Below are 23142 nucleotides of genomic sequence, written 5' to 3'. Positions count from 1 at the left end.
AGAGACACTTGGGGAAGCAAGGGCATTGAGCGCCTCTTCAACTCTTCAGCTTTTTTACTAGAAACTTCACCATGTAGTATTGCTGAGCCTGTCTCTAATTCTCTTCTGGGGCTGTGAGAGCAGGTGGGAGCCAGGAAATCCCCCTCCCCAGCACAAAAAGACACAAATTAAAGAAGCAAAAGGTTTGGAAAGGAGACAATAAAACTTACTATTTTCAAATAAGATTTTTTTTCATAGAAACCTCCAAAACTATAAATTATTAGAAATAATAGTTTAACAAGGTACTTGAATAAGATTAATATACAAAAGTCCGTTGCATTTCTATATGTCATCAGCAAACACCTAGAAATGTAACTAAGATATTTACAACAGAGGCAGAGAATGTCACATTTATGACTAAGAATAAATCTTACAAAAGTACTCAGGACTGCTATGCACAAAAAATTTATGGTGAAAATCTAAATAAACAGCAATATATATCATGTTCATGGATAGAAAGATAATATTGTGAAGATGTCAATTTTCCTCAAATTGACTTATAGATTTATGAAATTCCAATAAAATTCCAATAGGGTTATTTATATTTGATAAGATGAATAGCCAAGACAATTTTGAGTCAGAAAAGCAGAAAAAAGGCTTATTATTAAGGTATAGGACTTAAGACATTTTCAGAAGTGGTGGAACAAAAAAATATGAGAGTGTCAATAACTGCACATCTTCAGTAACTTTTGGTATTGTCAGTCTTTTATCTCATCATGATTTAATTACATCTTCCTAATGACTAACATTAAGCATCATTACATGTACTTATTTCATGCTTATGTCTACTTTGGTGATATCCTCAGATATTTTATCCATTTTTTTAATTGTTTTCTTGGTTTTGAGAGTTTTGTCTTCTGGAACGGGTACTTTATCAGAATTAAGATTTATAAAGATTTTCTCCCAGTGAAAAGGCTTGTCTTTTCATTCTCTTAACAATATAATACAAAGAGCGGAAGTTCTTAATTTTGATCAAGTTCAATGTGTCCTTTTTTTCTATGATTCATAAAAGAAAACAATTTTTATGATTAAAATTTTTGCCTTGTTCTGTGTAAAAAAACCCAAAAACACTTTTGTGTAACTTCATCATAAAGATTTTCTTCTTAAAAATTGTAGTTTTTATGCTTTTCACCTAGCTCTGTTATCCATGTCCTTTACGAGTTTTTGTATAAGGTGTGAGATATGTATCAAAGGTTTTGAGGTTATTTTGCATCTAGATATCCGACTTTTCAAGTTCTATTTGTTGAAAAGGCTATTTCCTTCATCAGGTTTGAAAAACTTGACTGTTATTTCTTCACGTAATTCTTATATTCTTTTTCTCCTGTCCCTTGGTGACACGTGTATATTAGGCTCCTTGCAGTTGTCCCATAGCTCATTCATATTCTGTTCATTTATTTCGATCTGGTTTTCTCTCAGTTTTTCACGTTGTATAGGTTCCATTGCTGCTATGTCTTCAAGTTTACTAATCTTTTCCTCTGAAATGTCTGATCTCCTGCTGATCACATCTGATGTACTATTCATCTCAGACATTTTGGTTTTCATCTCTAGAAATTCAAATTGAGTCTTTTTTATATCTGCCATATTACTACCTGACATGTGTAATCCTTCCTCTAGCTTCTTTAACATATGAATATGATATGTAAAGTGAAAAATAACTATGTTAATGTTCTTCTCTTCTAATGTAATCATAATTGCCATTTTTTAATCACTCCAGATTTATTTTTCTTTACATTTTAGGTTGTATTTTCCTGTTTATTTGCAGGCCTGGTCATTTCTGATTGGCTGCCAGACATCATAACTTTTGCCTTGTTGAGTCCTGGATATTTTTGTATTCTTAGAAATTTCATTGGCTTTGTTCTAGAATACTTAAGTTACTTGGGAGCAGTTTGATCCTCTCAGGTCTTGCTTTTTAAGCTTTGTTAGGTGCAACCAGAGCAGGATTGTGGGGCATAGCCCTTATGGTGACTCAGTGCCTCATGAATTATGAGGTTTTTCCACTCACCCTGGTGAAAAAGACTGTTTCTGACCCTGTGTGAAGACTTTAAATTGTTGCCTATAACACTGGTTCTTTACTTGGCCTTGGGTAGTGTCTTCATGCACATGCACTGATCAGTACTTCACTGATGACCAGAGTGAGTCCTCTGCACTTTTGAGCTCTTTTCTCACTGATTATTCTGTTCTGTGCACTGTAGCCACCTTGGACTCCCTGTTCATCTCCTGCGCTTGGAGACCACCAGGCTCCACACAGATTCTCCTTTCCTGGGTTGCAAAGTGGAGACTTGCTCTGTGCAGTTAACTGGAGCAAGTGTAGAGCTCATCTTTTTCCACTTTTTAGGAATCACTGTCTTTATTTTATTGTTTGATGTCTTGAAAAATATTTTACCTATTTTGTCCAGTATTTTAATTGTTTCAGGTTGGAGGGTCCTTGTTACTTCATCTTAAAAGCAGAATTCATTTTATCTTTATTACCATAAAAATTTAATATTTGAATAGGTTAGTCATTCCCATGGTTCAAAATTCAAGAAATATCAATTTGTATTCAGTTGAAACCTCCCTCCAAATCCTCTACCATTTTAGTCTTCACTCCCCACATAAGATACCATGCTATTAGTTTAATCTTTCCAGAGTTTCTTTATTGACATGCCAGTAAGTAAAAATTATATATTTTTCCACCTCCTTTTTATGAAAAGGTTCCATAGTATACACACTCTGAACATTGGTTTGTGTTGTTTCAATTAAGCATATTATCTTGAGGATCTTTCCTTTTGGGGACATAGTCTGCCTATTGCTTTTTAACATCTGCATAGTGTTATATTACATAGATCTTTTTACCATCATTTGTTTAACATTAGTTCCGTATGGTTAAATAGGTTGTGTCTGATCTTTTCCAATTAGGAATAGTTCAGTAGTTAATAGTCTTCTATGTAAGTCACTTTGTATATGTCTGAATAACATTGCTGTTGAATCCATTCCCAGAGGTGGATTGCTAGCTAGGTCAGAGAGCTTTTGCATTTGTAATTTTGGTAGTATTTGCCTAATTGTCCTCCCAAGAGATTAAACAGTTTTTTTCACCAAGTGAGAAAAATGATTATTGGCCGATAGTCCTACTAGCCACAGTATATGAAGTATTTGGATTTTTGCTAATCTGACAGGAAGAAAATGTAGTTTTAATTTGTATTTCTACTTCGAGGTTGAACAACATCTCCTGTGTTTAAAAGCCACTTTATTTCCTTTTTTCTCTTTCATCTACTTTAGATTGTTAGTCATTCAGATCTTTATTTTAATGATAAGAATATGAGATTGAAATAATTTAGGTTGTGTTTAGTAACTTTTTAATAACAAGTGAACTGTTAACATCCATAGTCTATTAATAAAACACTTTAAAATGCACTTAATAAAATATAATTATACTAGACAAATCTCTAATGGTTTTAAGGTCACTGTAAAATGTTTCGATCAAAGATTAGGTTCAGCCCTGGCCGGTTGGCTCAGCGGTAGAGCGTCGGCCTGGCGTGCGGGGGACCCGGGTTTGATTCCCGGCCAGGGCACATAGGAGAAGGCGCCCACTTGCTTCTCCACCCCCACCCCCTCCTTCCTCTCTGTCTCTCTCTTCCCCTCCCGTAGCCAAGGTTCCATTGGAGCAAAGATGGCCCGGGCGCTGGGGATGGCTCCTTGGCCTCTGCCCCAGGCACTAGAGTGGCTCTGGTCGTGGCAGAGCGATGCCCCAGAGGGGCAGAGCATTGCCCCCTGGTGGGCAGAGCGTCGCCCCTGGTGGGCGTGCCAGGTGGATCCCGGTCGGGCGCATGTGGGAGTCTGTCTGACTGTCTCTCCCCATTTCCAGCTTCAGAAAAATAAAAAAATAAAAAATAAAAAAGATTAGGTTCATTAATAGTTTTTAGACAGATTTTCATAGTTAAACCAGTTTAATCTGAGTTTTTGAGCATGAGAGTAATGCTTCAAAATTAATTTCATAAATTAAAAAATAAAAACTATTTCTTCTTCTGCCTGACCAGGCGGTGGCATAGTGGATAGAGCATCGGACTGGGATGCGGAGGACCCAGGTTCGAGACCCCAAGGTCGCCAGCTTGAGTGCGGGCTCATCTGGTTTGAGCAAAGCTCACCAGCTTGGACCCAAGGTTGCTGGCTTGAGCAAGGGGTTACTAGGTCTGCTGCAGCCCCCAGTCAAGGCACATATGAGAAAGCAATCAATGAACAACTAAAGTGCCACAACGAAAAACTGATGATTGATGCTTCTCATCTCTCTCCATTCCTGTCTGTCCCTATCTATACCTCTCTCTGACTCTGTAAAAAAAAAAAAAATTTCTTCTAGAAATCTTTTACATTTAAAAGGTATGGTTCTTGTTCCACAAATAATGGCATTTTTAGGACAATTTGATGGGAGCAAGGGAATGAATATTTGAAATTTGGACTAACTCAAAGTAAGTTTTATGGTTAGAAAACATTCTGTCTCACAGGTAAAAATGATAAATGTCATGGTTAGATGACAGGGTACTCTTATTATTCATTCTGTGTGACTTTCTTGAGAAGTAAGAATATCCTAGTATTTTTACAACGTTGCATATCCATCCTTTTTCTCCGCCTCATCTCAAACCCCTCTAACTGTTTGCTTCGATCACATATAATTTTCAGATATTATACCCTATGGACAATAACTTAGGGAAATAGTTGCTTTACCAAATGAGTGAACTAATAAAATGGGCCAGTAGTTTGTTTATATTTTGTTGATTTAGTCTCACTTTAAAGCCTGTCTTTATTTATGCAATGAAAAATATATTTTTAGAGTTGCGTCAATATGGAGAGGCACTCAGCACACGTCCGTCAGGTATGATGTCATCCGGGACATGCCCTGGTACTCCGGTTTTCTGTCTTGTCAGCCAACTAAATTTACCTTGACAAAAATAATTGTTTGGGGTTTTCTCCATTGCCAAATCATGGAGCTGCATGCCGTTGTGAAGATAGCCAATTGTCACATTGTAGGGCAATCTTAACACCATTTGTATGCTTGCTTTTTAGATATTTTTAGTTTTATATCAGAAAAAATTATTGGCTTGCTGGTTTTTTTAAACATTAATATTTAGCGTCCTCTAGATTATTGAAATGCTCTGAGTGCTTTCTTTCAAAATCATCTAATTGTAAATAACTAAAATTTTATCACATATTCCCAAATTGTTTTTTTTAATTATTTAATATGCATCCATCACATTACATTTTACTACACTAATAATGTAATGTATCTTCTTGTGTTATTTGAATATCTTGTGTGGTTATATTTATAGAATTATGGTAAACAAATAGAAAAATAACACTTTTAACTAATTATGTGCTTTCCTGCTTGTTACATTTGAATTTCTGTAAATATGCACGAAAAGGGTTTTTTTACAGAAGTGATCTTTCTGAACTTGCTATGAAATACTGAAAATGCTTAGCTTGATTAGAATTCAAACTGAAGTGAATAAACAAAATATTCTAGATACTGGAGATCAAACTGTTAACTGACATACTTTTGTTGATAAACCAGATTTAAAAGAAATATCTAGTTAAATAGATTTATAATAGTTTAGAGGTATTTCAGTATTTGTCTTACAATTAATTTAATGCTGATTATTAAATCAGGGCAAGATGATTCCAGGAAAGTATTTTCCACACTAGTGTTGGCCAGTATAAGTCTAAGTGATTTTTAAAAAAATTTATTACCAGGGATAAAAGTTGGGTTTATTATTATTATTATTATTATTTTAGGTTACTAAATATATTTCTGGTCTGAATTTAACATGAATTTTTATTATTTAATTTTGGCTTCAGAGCCCTTTCAAAAACTTATTTCTAATATTGCTGAAATACATGCCTTAAAACAACTGCATATATTGTTTCAGGATGTTAATTAGGAAGTAGCATTTGCTTGCATAAAAATTATGCAGTGTTGGTTGGAAAAATCACATGAATAAAATGGTGGAATTAAATGCTTGTCAAACTCTTTTGATTTAAGATTAGATGTTAAAATAGAAACAAAACTTTAATGTGCTGCTAATGTTTATTTCATATTTTCTTTTCTGATGCCAAATAATGTTTTAATATATAATTTTTTATTGGAGAGAGACAAGTTCCTGCGTTCAAGTATTAAATACATTGTCCATTACAATAAAATTAAAGTGGTTTGAAAAAGATTTCAAAAATCCAGTGACAAATGATACATCTATAGTATTTTTAATTTTTCTGTGTGCTTTAGGTATTTGTGAAGTGTCATTTTGATTATAATCCATACAATGATAACCTGATACCCTGCAAAGAAGCAGGATTGAAGTTTTCAAAAGGAGAAATTCTCCAGATTGTAAACAGAGAAGATCCAAACTGGTGGCAGGTTAGTACGCGGCTCAGGATTTCCTCCGCTGCTTTTCACTTTCCTCTTAGACCAGACCAATAGCTGAGTATTCAGGAAGGAGGTCTTAATCAGCATTTGTTCCAGCGATTTTCCTGTGTGAACCGCTCCTGCGTCGTGGATGCTAATTTTGTGGACAGAAGATGAAATTAAGGGGGAATTTGTGAGTTGCTGGTTGTAAATGCAGAGTGAACTAGCCTGCGATGCTGTCTCTGGTTTAGGGATTAGACCAGTTGGTTTTTCTGCATGGGTAATCGCAGAAGGATGCAGAATTGGGAAAGAACAGTTCGTTTGGGGTCATCCCTTTCCAGGGTTTGTTTTTGCTTTAACTAGGAGTCTTTTATTGTGGTTGTAATAGCCTTTCTCTCATCTCCCTTCCCTCCCTGCATACATTCATGGCAAATACAACAATTTTTTAAAGCTCTTAGCTTTTAAATCTATTTGCTCACCTCTTCCCATTTATTGAGAAATAAAGGCGTGCTTTATCATCAGCGTTGTTTTTGACCAGGGATGCAATCTGTGTGCGTGGGAAAGGATGTGTTATCACTGTGTTTTGCTCCCTCCGTTTTCCAGTTCTATGTAATGGTGTTCTTTTTTCTTTCCCTTACTGCAGCTTTCAGAAATCTCTAGTGGCCATAATGTCTGCTTTTGTCATTCTTTACATCAGCTAACAACCACAGTATTCAGAACGGGAGAAACTAACAAATTGGGAAGTCTAACGCCTTTAAACTGCCCAAGAGTCTCATTACAGAAACACCCTGAGAGAGAGAAGGACCCGGGACCTAGCAGTCAACTCTAAATTAAACTGAGATTTCAGGAATGCACGTCAGCTCTAATGAGTTTTATTGACTTCTAAGGAGAATAAATGACAAAAATGAGAACAGTCTTAATAATGTTATGTACAAGTGCTGTCCATGTGGTTAGAAAACTAAGAAATGAGTAAATAGGATTAATGATTTCAAGGTTTACACTGAATTTCTTAGATTGCTCACTTGAAAAATCTGCCTTCTGTGGCTGTTTTGTTTATCAAACTTACTCAGTTTTTCTTTTTTCCCACATTTTGAATGCCATCTCTTAGTCTTCTCCTTCTTTCACTATTATCTCAATTTCTTCTTGCATTTGTGGTCTCTTCCTTTAATTCTGTTTTTCAGGATTTTAATTGCTAAAAGTGTACCAGGTTTTTAATGCTGGTCTGTAAGGATAAAGTCACTAACTTGTGGGCTAAGCCACTAGTAGCCGGTTCTCCAGCCCCTGTAATAAACTAGCTCTTCTTTGGTTTTTATTTTAAAAGTTTGTTTCTTGACAGTAGGTGGAAGTTTGAGCTCTTTGAAACTTGCTGCTTCTCAGGTATTCCAAGGGCTGACAGCGTGACTTACACGCTCGCTCTTTTCCCAGCGCCATCTGTTTCTTTAATTTGGCCTCAGGAAATCCCAATGAAGTAGGATTAAGGCTGACAGTAAATACGTTTACTGAAGGATGCTAGAAGAAATGTTCTGTAAACATACAGAATAAATAGCATTTATTCCTTTCCGTGCTTTGACTTAGTATTATAAGTAAAAAGTTTTAATAATTTAACGAACCTGTCTACTTTTGTGTTTTGATCCCAAAATTTTCCTACCAGATGGTGGGTGGATCAATTAGGTGCCATTTGATTCCTCAGTGTTAAAGTGTTTAAATAACTCAACAATGCCATGCATTTACATCGCAAGGTCAGTTTTTCAGAGCAAATGTGGTATTTTTGCATTGACAACTGCTTGTCCTACTTTTAAGAATATTGTCTCAAATTTTGGTCACTGAGATATACAATTCATTAATTTGATTCTAGGCTAGCCATGTAAAAGAGGGAGGAAGCGCTGGTCTCATTCCAAGCCAGTTCCTGGAAGAGAAGAGAAAGGCATTTGTTAGAAGAGACTGGGACAATTCAGGTGATGAGCTCCACACAATACATAACAAGTTGTCCTTTGTGGCCACCTTTCTTTGCCTCATTCATCTGAATTAGCAAATAAATTTATGTAATATATATATATATAATTAATCCTTCCCATATGCTTTATTGTACCTCTCTCAAAAGTAAACTTTTTGATCCCTTTCTGCCACCTGCTGATATGGTATCAGAATTCAGCGCCTCAACTGCCCCTTCTGCTTTTTAGGATGCCACACTGGGAAGATAATTCTCCCACCCTATAGAATACCACAGGGCAGCTTGTCATATGATATTTTGACATCTGTTTCAGTTATATTTGTCTTGTCATCCTTCAGGACCTTTTTGTGGAACCCTAAGTAGCAAAAAAAAGAAAAAGATGATGTATCTCACTACCAGAAATGCAGGTATATTTTCAATCCTTTTTGAGAAGTCTAAGTGAAATAGCTTTGTACTGTTCATCATTGTGGTACAAAGTCTAAATGTGTAATTTTCAATGAATATAATTCAGATTAGTACCCAGTTCAAGGGGTTGGTATATAAATACAATATTAAAGACATTATTTAAACCCTGATAGTATATATGCTATACTATTACCAATGTGCTTTATTTTGTGAGTATAATTTACAATACAGTGAATTGATGAAGATGCTCCTAATAATAAAGGAACAATGTTCTGATTGAAACTATTTGATCAGAGAACTTTGATAGTAATTTGTCATTTCTAAAGAGCAAAATGCCTTTATGAAAGTATTAAAAGAGTTATGATTAAAAGCAACTATATATATTTGGCCCTAACATTGTCCATGGTACTTTTGGGAAGATGGTACTGACCAGATAAATCTTAATCTGATCTAGTAAGATTCTTCTTTAAATATTTTAGACTTAAGGAAAGATAAATATAACAACTACTATAGTAATTCTTTCGAGTTGAAACCTTACACGAGTGGGCGGCAGCTCTGGAGCTGACTCAGAGGCATTGTCGAGCTCAGAGGACTTCTTGACTTTAGAGCTGCCTTTCTACTGGTGATAAACTAGCATACTATACAGGAAACACTATACTAATACACTATAATAACATAAGGACAAAATATGCCCTCTCTAATACCGGTTAAATCTACTGTGGGAAAATGGTGCAAAGGAAGAATTGCTGTTAAAAGAACTTAAGGAAGAAATGTTATTACTACAGATAGAAAGTTGTAGCCATAAATGGCAATGTAATAATTAAAACTCAGTTTAGCCTTATTGTTCATTAAATATATGTTCCTAAAGCTTTCCTGCAAAATAGAAAATTTGTAATTTTACCATTAACTAAGATTATAATTTTGGAGTGTATTACCACTGAAAATAATGTGGATCCTAGAGTTTGCTTTATACATAAATTAAGAATCTTAATGTGTACATGTCAGTATGTTGTCTATATGCGTGTTACTCAAACTGATATTTGCAGAGTCACCAAGACAATATTTACTGATTTGTGTCACTGGAAGGGCACATTCCTTCTATAAGAACTTATTTAAACAGCAGTGTTAGTTACACTGCTCTCCTCCAGCTTTGATATGCACTTTTTTGCTGAACAAATTTTATAAATTATTTGTCACTGGATTATTTATATCAAAGTAATTACTTCTACTCATGAGTTGAAAAGAAAAGGGTTTCATGTATAGAATATATAGAATATCTGATGAGGAGCAAGCACAGGCATTTTTCTAGCTTAGCTAGACAAATTCTTAAGAGCAAATGGATGGCAGCAAATGTTTAAATCAAAATATAAAATAATCTCTTGTACTTGACCAAATTAATAAAACAAATCTGCACTGAATACACCCCAAGTGCTGTTTGACTCTAGGGAACTAAGTCATTACTGAGCAGAATAGCAGAGGCTTCTCGTCCACATAAGAGACAATTGAATGTGATGTTTTCCATTTCGTTTTCCACTTAGAATTTGATCGTCATGAAATCCAGATCTATGAGGAGGTAGCCAAAATGCCTCCCTTCCAGAGAAAGACATTAGTATTAATAGGCGCTCAAGGTGTGGGACGAAGGAGCTTGAAAAACAGGTTCATCGTGCTGAATCCCACTAGATTTGGAACTACAGTGCCATGTAAGTTTCTCTGCGTTTTCTTTGCTGTTTAAGTGGCAGGAGAATGAAAGTGGGGTCAGATTATTATCTGTATTCCCAAATAACTTTTTATCGTGTCAGTGAAAACAAACAAATAGAAGACATTGAAAAATACTCTGCAGCTGTCTTGCAATAGCACGTGTTCCCGTCAGCCTGCTGCCTAGCGGCAGATGCTGCTCCCAGCCTTCGGTCCAGAAATGTTTGTTAGATACAGGTATTAAGAGTTGTGGCAAAATCAGCATTAACTTTGTATTTTCTTTTCCGTCTGATGTCTATCTGAATAATGTATTTTTCACCCACTTGAATGTCAAGAAGAGGGAGAAGCCAGCTGGATGCTCAGGCGCTTCTCAGTGTGGCAGCCCCTCTGTTAGTGTGTGCAACCCCGCAGGGTGTAAGCCTAGTTTCTGATAGTGGAGCGAGAGTGATTCGTCTTCCAGAGCACGCAGCCTTAATTCTAGTCTCAAACATTGATACATAAAATAAAATGATACTAATGGGACGTATAACCGTTAAGTGAACCAAACACTTGTTTTATTATTTTTGTACTCTTTCCCTGTTTGCATATGTACGTGGAAAGTTCAGTAATGATGTCAGAAGTATGCTTGTTGAGAATGGAATGAGATCACCAAGTTAGATGCTATCACTGACTTATTGTAATACATATTTGTCAGTAGTTTAAGGACCCAGGAGCCTTAAATTGTGGGAATTTATGCTCTGTCTCCTAAAATTTAGGGCCTAAAATGCAGAAGACATGCAGTTGTTGCCTTTATGAATCTTCTTTCTGTGCTTCTGTCGCTGAATAAGCCCTGTTTTTGATTAATACCGTGTTTCTTTAGGTATATCCCTTTAAGCCGTCCTGAGTCTAGTCTTAGCCCAACATCACTCATCTCTCTTTAGATGAAGTTTGAAGTTTCTCTGCTTCTTCCAGTTTGTTTTGAGGTTTAATTCTCAATAAGTAATCTTACTGCCCAGGTTCTCAGGGGTTGGTTGGGGAGTAATCTTATCCTTGCCCCCAAGTGCTGTTTGCAGTCCCTCAGGGCAGGGCTTTGGGTTCCATTGTAGGCCCTGAGGATCACTCACCTCAGACGCATCCTAGCTAAGTAGTTATAAAAACCTCACTGTGGTCAGTGTATTTTATTTTTATCAAATTACGAAATGTACAGCATTTTAATCAAGTACAGTGGTACCTTGAGATACAAATTTAATTCATTCTGTAACCAAGCTCGTAAGTCAGTCAATACTGGACCCGTGCGCCAACGTGCCAACTAAGCGGCAGCTTCCTGAATCACAACTCGGATCTCAGAATTTCGCTCGGATCTCGAACAAAAATACAGACCGAGTCACAGCTCGTATCTTAAAAAAAAAATTTGTATGTTGGTCTGTTTGTATCTCAAGGTACCACTGTAATTCGTAAACACATATAACAGAAAAAACAACTCCCCGTTTTCCTCTACCCCCACTCGGGCCTGCTTACCAAAACCAGCTGCTTTTTTTTCCTTTTGCTGTTTTTTCTGATAGTCCTCATTCTGCTGTTTCTTGCCTTATCCAGTGTGGGCCTCACCTGTTGCCTTCCTGACGACCCTCCCAATGTAGACAGCTCTAGTTTCAGTTAATTCAGTTTTACTTTCTTGGACAGCCTCATCCTCTTCGCACATCCAGCAATCATTAGATACCTGTTTTATTCTTCTCTTGAGCTTGATTTTTTTTCTGTATGGTTTTGTGTTAGACCCAAGGCTCGCTTGTCTATTATTTCATGTCTTTTCTCTGGGAGACCTCAGTCTCAGAACCTCTGTGAGCGCCCGCCCCGTCGCACCGCGCAGGGGCACACCGCGGCCACGCCCACTTCCCCCTCGTTGTCTGCTGGGTTGCCGCTGTTGTTCCTGGACCTCGCTCTTCTTAGTTCCTGGCCGTTCTGCTGGGCACATCCTCCTGTACCTTCACGAGAAACCGTGTAGGGTGTGTAATTTTTGCACCTTTGTACTTGAAGATGTGTATTTTCTGCCCTTTTTTCATGGATTATTTAGCGGAGAATAGAAATTCTAGATTGTGAAACTCAAAAGATGTTCTTGAATCTAGTTCTACTAAGAAGTTCATTGTCATTCTAATTATTGTTATCTCATACATGACCTGATTTTTCTTTCACAGATATTCAGGCTCTTTTGTTCTATTCTGTTGTTTTACAGTAATTTTGAAATTTAATAACGTGCCTTTGTGTGCATATTTTTTAACTCATTGTGTTGATGATTAGTGTTCTGTCAAAATAAATTTGCCTGTCTGGACATTTCATAGAAATGCAGTTATACAATATGTGGTGTTTTGTGAAAGGCTTCTTGATATAACAAAGTTCTCAAGGTTCATTCATGTTATAGGAGGTCTCAAGACTTAGTTTCTTTTTATTGCTAAATGATATTCTGTTATATGGCTATGCCACATTTTGTTTATCTGTTCAACAGGAGATGGGCAGTTGGATTGCTCTATTTTTTAACTATAATGAATAATGCTGGTATTAACATTTGTGTACAGATTATTCATGTGAACATTGTGTTTTACTTTTCTCAGGCATCTACCTAGGAAAGGAATTGGTAGGTTACATAATGACTCTTTTTAACCTTTTGAGAAACTTCCACATTGTTTTTCCGCTGTGGCAGTATCATTTTACACTCCCAGCAATGTATGAAGGTTCCAATTTTCTTAAAAATTTTATTAACCGTGCTGACATTGGTTAGTAAAATTATATAGTGTCAAGTGTACAATTCTGTAACACATCATCTGTATGTTGCAGTGTGTGTTCACCACCCACAGCCGAGTCTCCTTCCATCACCAGTCATCCCCCCTACCCTCCCCTTCCCCCCACCCCCTCTTCTCTGGTGATCACCACACTGTTGTCTCTATGAGGGTGTTTGGTTTTGCTCAGTACCTTCACCTTCTTCACTCAGCCCCCCAGCCCCCTTCCCTCTGACAGCTGTAGGTCTGTTCTCTGTTATCTATGAGTCCATTTTGTTCATTAGAGTCCACATATAAGTGAAAATCATATGGTAGTTGTCTTTCTCTAGTTGGCTTATTTCACTTAGCGTAATATTCTCCAGGTCCTTCCATGCTGACCCAAAAGGTAAGACTGGGTTTTTTTTTTTGCGTGTGTATGTGTGTGTGTGTGGCCAAGTAGCATTCCACTGTGTAAATGTAGCACAGCTTTTTTATCCGCTCATCTACTGATGAACACTTGGGCCCCTTCCAAATCTTGGCTATTATAAATAACACTGCAGTGAATATAGGGGTACATATGTTCTTTCAAATCAGTGTTTCAGGTTTCTTGGGATATATTCCCAAAAGCGGATTACTGGATCATAAGGCAGTTCCATTTTTAACTCTTTGAGGAAACTCCATTCTGTTTTGCACAGTGGCTGCACCAATCTGCATCCTCACCAACAGTGCACAAGAGCCCCCTTTTCTCCACATCCTCGCCAACACTTGTTTATTGATTTATTGATGATAGCCATTCTGACTGGTATGAGATGATACCTCATTGTGGTTTTAATATGCATCTCTATCTCTCTGCTGATAAGTGACATTGAGAATCTTTTCATATGTCTATTGGCAATCTGTATGTCCTCTTTAGAGAATGTCTATTCAGTCCTTTGCTCGGTTTTTAATCGGATTGTTTGAATATTGACCGCTTATCAGATATATCATTGGCAAATATGTTCTTCCATTCAGTGAGTTGTCTTTTCATTTTTGATGGTTTCCTTTTTTGTGCCAAAACCTTTTAATTTGATGTAGTCCCATTTGTTTATTTTTTTCTTTTGTTTCTTTTGCCCGAGGTGATATATCAGAAAGTAATAGTACTAAGAGAAATGTCTGAGTATTTACTTGCCTATGTTTTCTTCTAGGAGTTTTAGGGTATTGAGTTTTACATTTAAGTCTTGAATCCATTTTGAGTTTATTTATATGTGGTATCCTTTTTTTTTTTGGCACAGTATTTGTCCAATTTTCCCAACACCATTTATCGAATAGGCTATCTCTTCCCCATTGTATGTTCTTGCCTCCTTTGTCAAATATTAATTGACCATAAAGGTATGAGTTTATTCCTGGGCGCTCTATTCAGTTACATTTATCCATATAAATGTATAGTCTAGTCTTACCTGGTAACATGATTCCACCAACCTGTTCTTATTTGGGGTCTTTTGTGGTTCCACATAAATTTTGGAATATTTGTTCTAGTTCTGTGAAACACCCAATGATTATAGACTCTAATCTTCATACATCGGGGCGGTTAACTCTTTCACAGACAGGCATGAAGTTTCTGACAGACCGACGGTGGTAAAACTCTGCTCTCCTTCTCTTCCTCCAAGCTAGTAGTAACAAGCTGGCAGGGAGTACTTAACTCGGCACCTTTGCAATAGTTTGAAGGGTTATTATAGTCCATTCCTAGCATGGCCCAAGTTGCAGAGAAGTCGTATGTCTCTGAAAGTATTTCGAGCTCTAAAATATCAGACAAAACAATCTAAATTTTGACTTGGTCTACTTATTCTCATTCTCTCAGCAAGAGTACACATCAGATCAGAGTAGAGAAACTTGATAGACCTTAACAGTGTTGAGGTGGCTAGCTCCACCACGAAAGCACAAAATAGAACAACCTTTAGGATTACCAATAAGCAGGAAGCTGAAATGAAAGTGTCAAGAGGAGATAAAGGATAGATAACTTGTGGGTTAAATTGCACTTCAGAAAATTGATAATACCAACTAAGAATAAGAGAACTTTGCTCAATTGCTGAGCACTCAATTAGGAAATGTTCAAGTGTAAAGAAAGGATGTAATTGATGTTCCTTAAGGAGAAGAGGAGTGCTGGTCAGCTGGGAAAGACAATCACATGCCTCACACTTACTAGGATTCACCATAATTAAGAATTTAAATGTAGGGACTTTGCTCCCAGGCAATTACATTTTGAGTTTCAAACCTACCTTATAAAGCAATTTTTGGGTTACAAAGTGTATATTGAGGACTACCTTCTAAAACGTTCCTGTAGATCAGGGATCAGCAAACTATTTTACTCAAGGGCCACATAGTAAATATTTTAGGTTTTGCAGGTCATCTAGTCTCTGTAGCAACTGCTGCGCTAGTGTAAAACAAATGAAACCATAGGTGAAGCCATTAGTCCAGTAAAACTTTTTCTAAAAAATAGGGAGCCAGCCAGAGTTAGCCGTACACACTAAATGGACAAATCTTAAGCTACTCTGTTTATTTTAGTCTATTTCTAATATCCTGCATTCTCTTTGTATGACTTCTCAACATTTTTATTTAGTTACCTCGCGGAAACCAAGGGAAGATGAAAAAGACGGCCAGGCATATAAATTCGTGTCACGATCGGAGATGGAAGCCGATATTAAGGCTGGGAAATACTTGGAACATGGGGAATATGAAGGGAATCTCTATGGAACCAAGATCGATTCTATTCTTGAAGTTGTCCAGACGGGGCGAACTTGCATTTTGGATGTCAACCCTCAAGTAAGCTGTGTGGATTCCAGAGCTGTTTTTTAAATTTTATTTCCTGTGGGAGTTTTTTTGTTTTGTTTTGAGATTGTGAAGGTAGCTCTTTCCCTCCATTGCCTGTTGGTGATAGAGAACTTTATTATGCACCCATACTAGTTAAATAAATCTCTGATCAATTAGCCAGGTACTAGAAATGTGAAAGATGTTTAATATTTATTTACTTGCCCAGGTAATATATAAATGCATACATTAGGAAATGTTAAATTTTAATTTTAAACTAGGCTGCAAAATAGTCATGGGGATGTAAAGTATAGCATAGGAAATAGAAACAGTATTGTGATAACTCTGCCCGGTGCCAGTCGGGTACTGGAAATACCAGGGGGACACTTTGTATAGTATTTGTAAAGTACATGATTGTACACCTGAAACTAATACAAAATAATATTGAATGTAAACTGTAATTGAAAAAATTTTTAGATTTAAAGTGAGAATAAAAATTTGAAGTCAACACCCTTGCCCACCAACACACACACACATACACACACACACACACACACACACACACACACACACACACACACACATTCATTTCATTCTCATTCCGGGTCTGTCTCGCTGACCCCTTCCCGTCCTTCTGTACTCAACCCCTCACTTCCCTACTCAGGGGGACATATTACTGAGGTTGGTGTGTATCCTTCTGTCTGTTTATTATACCATAAGTTAAAAAGAAGAAAAGAAAGATATATGATATGTACACATATATACATATATATATAACATAATGGGTTTTCTATTTCTGTTGACTTTACATAGATGGGAAAATTCTATACAGATTCTTTAGCTTTTTTCATTAAACAGTATTACTTGAAGATCTTTTCATGTCAGTTATTTTAGAGCTTCTTTTATAATATTTGCAATTGCCACATAGTATTTTATAATACAGATATATATTGATTTATATACATAACCACTCTCCAATTAATAGACTGAGATTATTTCTGGCTTTTTCAGTATTCACAGAATTCTACAGTTAACATAGAAAATAGAAAGCATATCATTCTCGATGATTTTTGAGTCTTCCAGTAAGTTTAATGCCTTCCCCTGTTCACGAGGATCACAGAGAAGTGAGCCGGGTCGGAGGATCGCTGCTTTGGGAAGTGCTGTCTGTGTGGGGTCAGAGGGACCTATGCGGGGCCAGTGTTAAACCACATCCTTACTCCTCAGCAAGACAGGGAGCGGACAGACTATGGTTACTTAGTAAAACTTAAGTCCAGTATAAGTCGGTGTGTAACTGTGCTTCCGTGCAGGCCCTGAAAGTGCTGAGGACGTCCGAGTTCATGCCCTACGTGGTCTTCATCGCGGCTCCGGAACTGGAGACGCTGCGCGCCATGCACAAGGCCGTGGTGGACGCTGGCATCACGACCAAGCTGCTGACGGTGAGCCGTTCTTTCTAGGCGGGCAATATTCCTTCCTCCTAGAAGGTGTCCTTTTCCTTCCCTTTTGAGCATGTTTGATTCTACATAATCATATATATGAAATAGACACGAGACAGCTAGAAAGTAAGTTGTTTTGTATGTGTGTTTGAAGGAAACTGTTGTGAATTCATAGTGCTACTTCCCAGTCAGATTCAGGATTACAGGGTTTTTATTTAACCTCTATAATCTTCATACGGCATCAGGGCGGTTAACTCTTTTGCAGACGGGTGGTTGAAAAACACTAAAGTCCACAATATAAAAATCTGTTACGTTAGATTTCACCCTAAGATTATTGTCAGCAGTCTTTCAATTAGGAATCTTACCCTAATATTAATGAAACAAAAGATCCAGGATCCTTGTAAACACACACATGAATGTAGCTGGAAAGACAGGTGTAGGAACAGGAGGTCATGCCTTTTTTAACACTCTGTGTAGACTCTGAAAGTTAATATCAGAATCACAATAAAACAATTTCCAACCTACTTATTTCTTATGTTCACTTTGAGTGGCGTGTGAGCAGGTAAATCTACATTATAATAAAAACATCCTTCTAAAACTCTTCGACAGGACTCGGACTTGAAGAAAACAGTGGATGAAAGTGCACGAATTCAGAGAGCGTACAACCACTATTTTGATTTGATCATCGTAAACGACAATCTAGACAAAGCCTTTGAGAAACTACAAACTGCCATAGAGAAACTGAGAATGGAGCCACAGTGGGTCCCCATCAGCTGGGTTTATTGATGATTCCATAAGAGTCGCAATTAAAATACAACTTTTAGAAAGTGACTACAACAAATCAACCTTCTACTGTGAGAATATGTGCACAGATAGAAGATCTCACCAAGACCCAGGCATTTTTACTGTGTAGATTGAAATACCAGTACTCTATTCTGAATTTTTATAGAAAATGTGGTTGGGAAGGTGTACTAATATATAATTTATCTTAATTTTTCTAACTTTTTATGGACAATCTATTCATATCACATAAAGAAATGCGTTGAAGCATTTTGTATATGTTTTGATTTAGTACCCTTGCCTGTTTCATCATGGGAATTTTCAACTCATTCATTCGAACATTGGTCTCACATTTTCACTGTGATAATGAATACTTGAAATAGTTTTGTAAAGTTGTCATTTAGTTCAGTAATTAACGAGTGAAGACCCAGTTACTCTGATCGGGAGAAAAGAGTTGGCCTTCTTTCCTAATAGAATTTCTTACAGAAGCTGAGCTTCAATGTCAGGACAACCGCAAGTCTCCTGCCATCCAAACCTGACATCAGAAGTCTGCTCAGTGCTGCACCGTTTTGTTATTTCGGAGGTGTATGACTGTCCGTTCGGACTTATACAGACATACTGCCCCCCCCATTCTATCTTTAGTGGAAAGAATGTAGAGCAATACCTTGCATCCTCCGTTGTTGCAAAGACAGGCTGACGTTAGGTTAAAACGTACACAGCACGCGAGGTCAGGCAGGCTCAGAGACCGCGCTCTGTAAGACCTCACAGCGGACGGACACTTCCCGTTGATTAGTTCTCACAGGTAAAACCTTCTGACAAAAATGGACCTGCTTCTTTACACAGTCTTTTATTACAATGTGGTCAGCAAATGTATCATGCCTCTGCATATTTCTGTGATGCTTAAGAATGCCTCTGAGTTGCAGTTTTTGGGGAGGAGGGTTGTAAACAGTCTGTGTGATTTTTAAAGTATTAATATGATATGAGCATTAAGGTATTTGTTTGATTTGTTGTGTTGAGAACCCAATCCATTGAATGATTTTCAAAATTTGGAAATAATTGTCAGCTGTTTTATCTATATATAATATATACATTATATAATATGTACAGTGTATGTATTATATAATATATATTAAGTAATTTTTTTTATGTTTTGTAAGGAAATGCACTTTTTGTTTAATGATTAGGAAAACAGTTCTCTTCTAGATGTGCTAACTTATGCAGATTTCCAGAATTCACCTCAGATAATACCTTCCTTTAAGGATTCTTGATTGGTATAAACTCTTCCTAAAATGTATTCAGAGATGCAACTTGTCATTAAACTAAGTCAAACATATTTTATATTGCTAGCTCTTCACATACACAGGACTCACACTTAAAGGGTTAGGCAATTAAATGTCGGTGATTGTCTTTGGTGGCGGCACCAGACACCTGGTGGCTGAACTTGTCTTCCCCACACCAGACCGTCACGTGGAATGCCCGTGGGAGGGCTGGCAGGAGGAAGTGCATGGTGAGTAGGACACACGCTTTGTTTTAAATCTTTTCACAATGAAATAAAACTCAAATTGCTGTATTGTTAAGATTGGAAACCCGTAGGTATTTTTTGATTCCAGAATTTCATATCCAGAACACAAATTCACAGTCTTTGTCCTGGGATAGGAAATTTGTGGCAAACTGAATCACACTCTTTTAATAACTTTGGTAACTTTTTAACTGTATATTTACATCACATGATTGGCTTCTCAGAGCAACATGAATCAAAGCACAGTGTTGAGGTGTCTATGACTCTCAGCACTCTAAATCTGAAGAGAAGTTGTGTTTCCACATTCTCTGGTGTGCCTTCATTTTTGAACAGCTTTGGGATCCTTGTAGCAGCACAGTTTATCCATAAATTATTTCAACTACCTTGGCAAAATAGAGATGCTTTTTACATCATGTATTTTTAGCTTTATCCTATGGTATAAAAACGCGTATAATTTAGAAAATGACCTACACATAAAAGAGTTATTTCTATTATAAGTGGTACTCATCTCCAACTACTTCGTTCACACATACTAGATCTCTCCTAATATGAAATAAAACAGTGCAGTTTAGTTCATTTCAGCCGATTCCAGAGTTGAACAGAAGACATTTAGACAAGTTCATTTTCTCTCAATCAAGAGTCATTGAACTTGAAACTCCAGTCCTGCCTGAGTCTGCAGGAACTGGCAGAGCTGTACTGGGCAAGGAGTCCCGGCGGCCCTGGGACCCTCCCTGCAGCAGCGAAGGGATAGTTATGATCAAAGAAACGGGAGCTTCTCTTTGGGGAAAGGGCCAGCACAATTAGCTTTACCGGAGAGAAAATGGTTTAAAGTGATGTTGAACAATTGGTAATAGTTAAAACACACACACGCTTATGCTTTTGTAAACATGATGTGCCAGCCAGGACATTCATGCACCTGCAGATTCCTTGTGGCAGGTGAGTGTCCGCATTCAGCATTCAGGGCGTGACTAATTTATATACGACTAAATATATATATTTTTTTCATTTTCAAATAAATGTACAAATACCCAGAGAGGATGTCTCTGGATAGGTATCTAACCCTAACTAAAGGAATGTATGTGATGTGCCGTAAGTAGAATGTCACCTTTATTACAGCCATGCCTTGATTATGCAGTCTCAGTTTCTGTGTGATGCTTGGGTAATAGATCAGATATCCAGTACATCAGGACTGGGTTTACTTTCGCCAACTCTAACTATACAGTTGCTGAACACAGCTTACTGAAAACCGTTATCATAAAGCCAGTATGACCACTGAACACAGCTTACTGAAAACTGTTATCATAAAGCCAGTATGACCACTGAACACAGCTTACTGAAAACCGTTATCATAAAGCCAGTATGACCACAATAGTAGCCTGAACCCTAGAATCTAGAATCCAGTCAAATTAATTTGTAATTGCTTACAAGGACAAGTTTTTCCTAAAAGAACAAATTGATTAATTTGCTAAATACAAATTTAGGAAATGCAAACTAGCAATAAAATACAATAATGTGGCATTACAGATTTTGGCTATGATACTAGCTGCTTTGACCATAATATCCCAATAACAATAAAAGGTGATCTTTACTTTAAAATTTTATTAAATTGGTTTTTATTTTTATGTATAAGTGTCATGATCGTGACTGGGGTTGAGTTTCAAGATGGATAGCCATAGAACTAGGTACAATTATTTTGAATTGGTAAACATGGAACAAAAAGATTGAAAATTGGTCAAAATAATATGGTTAACATTGTGCTTTTACGACTTCTGAAACAACACTCCATTTTCCAGAAATTACAGGCTAGAGAGCCAATAATTTTGTAGTAATGAACCTTTATACTAAATATGGAAAAAGCAATTCTGAAATCTTATGTATATAGATAGCAAGTCATTTTTTAAATATTTGAGTTGCCATATATATATAATATAAAATACATATATATCTATATTAAATAGATAGATATATATACAGCCATGTGTAGAATATGTAAAATTCTTCCAAAATACATGAATAAAACTAAATATATTCACCATGTAATAATAACTTTTTTGTTTTGTTTTGTTTTTGGCATATAAACAAAAATTTATTCCCCACAGTTTGGGAGGCAGAAAGACAGAGGTCAGGGTGCCAGCTTAAATTTTTAATTACTCCCAAATTTTTACACATTCTGGAACTTTCTTTACATTGTTTGAAAGGGCTTTGGTTTTAACCTTGAGTCAGATACTAATATCTGTTTTGAAAACTAAATAAAGTATTAAGCCCATAAAATTAACATTCTAACTTAATTTCCTTAAGGAAAAAGGAAAGTCCTAGATGGAAACCTCTTGGGAAATATTTAAATCTTCTAATGCACCTGGGAGAGGCTTCAGGATTAGAGATTAGGGTACCTGGCCTCCTCTTGTTCCAAAGGATGTGTTGTGAGAATGCATGTAATTACATCTGCAGCGTACCTTGCATTCTTGGGCAAACTCAGTATTTTAAATGATAGGATTATTGTATATAGTACAAGTAAATATTCACAAATTTAGGAGTACCATTGACTAATAATTCAGCATTGTATCAGTTTTTATGTAAATATACATTGTATACCTGAGGAAGATAACAATTCTATAGTTTTTTAAGGTAAGATTATTTTGTAAATGCATTTCTGTTAGCTTCAAGTCTTACTCATTTTTAAAATATTTCCCATAATTTGTCATGTTACTTTCTGTGTTCCTCAAATGATTTAGTGCACAGACTCAAAAATGAGCCCTTAATCCACCAAAAAGGGAAGGAAATGATGATATCAAATTTCTAAGGTAAGAATTTAAAAGCTTAGTTTGTATTTCTGCAATACACTGCACTACTTTTTTAAAAATACTCCCCTTTGGGGGGAAAAAAGATGGTATACTTCTACTGAGATCCTAATTCTGACTCCTGACCATGTGAGCTTTGGTAAAATTTATCATCCCTTTACTTTTAATATTCCATTTGTTAAATAAGGCTAACTTAATATTGTCTTCAGCTTAAATTACAAGAATTTGTAATTCTGATGTGGTAGATGCTAAACTAGAAAGTCTTTATTTGGTTACTTTGTCCATTTATTTATATGTATTCAGTTACATCGAGGTTAGTTATCTTTTCATTCTTTACTACTATTTCGGAGGTAACAGGAAATAGTGCACACCATTCAGGAATCTCAACAGCTTTGAGGACATCTTTCCAGCCTGGAAGAGTCTGGTCCCTCACTCAGTGGTCCTGGGGTGGGGGTCCATTTTAATTAGAATCCCACTGCAAGTCTTAAAACCCTTAGCAAGTCCTTGCTGCCAACAGGACCACTCACAAGTCAAATTTAAGCGAGCAATTCAGTACTCTTACATCAGAAGACACGCTGGTCTTTGCCCCTGGAAGCTGCCTACCTATTCTCATGCCTGGAATTTATCACCACTTGCTCGCCCCTA

The 23142-nt window shown here is 36.7% G+C and overlaps 1 protein-coding gene across 7 annotated transcripts in view; it reads left to right on the top strand.

Moving 5' to 3' along the window:
- The window catches only part of PALS2 (protein associated with LIN7 2, MAGUK p55 family member), a 79892-nt gene extending 57328 nt beyond the window's left edge, over positions 1-22564 (top strand). For 4 of the 7 annotated variants that reach the window (XM_066354246.1, XM_066354245.1, XM_066354242.1 and 1 more), the window contains exons 6-13: positions 4841-4882; positions 6287-6418; positions 8262-8361; positions 8696-8764; positions 10301-10462; positions 15780-15982; positions 17275-17403; positions 18010-22564. In XM_066354246.1, coding sequence (XP_066210343.1) covers positions 4841-4882; positions 6287-6418; positions 8262-8361; positions 8696-8764; positions 10301-10462; positions 15780-15982; positions 17275-17403; positions 18010-18186 — 1014 coding nt within the window. In that variant the 3' untranslated portion in view covers positions 18187-22564. The remainder of the gene's footprint in view (positions 1-4840; positions 4883-6286; positions 6419-8261; positions 8362-8695; positions 8765-10300; positions 10463-15779; positions 15983-17274; positions 17404-18009) is intronic. The other 3 variants (XR_010747534.1, XM_066354243.1, XM_066354244.1) reach the window with 3 other exon arrangements.
- The last annotated feature ends 578 nt before the right edge of the window (positions 22565-23142 follow it).

The sequence above is a fragment of the Saccopteryx leptura genome, chromosome 12 (genome assembly GCF_036850995.1).
Source record: "Saccopteryx leptura isolate mSacLep1 chromosome 12, mSacLep1_pri_phased_curated, whole genome shotgun sequence".
NCBI classification, from domain to species: Eukaryota; Metazoa; Chordata; class Mammalia; order Chiroptera; family Emballonuridae; genus Saccopteryx; species Saccopteryx leptura.
Note: the sequence above shows the minus strand (reverse complement) of the source record. Positions and strands in the feature narration are given on the sequence as shown.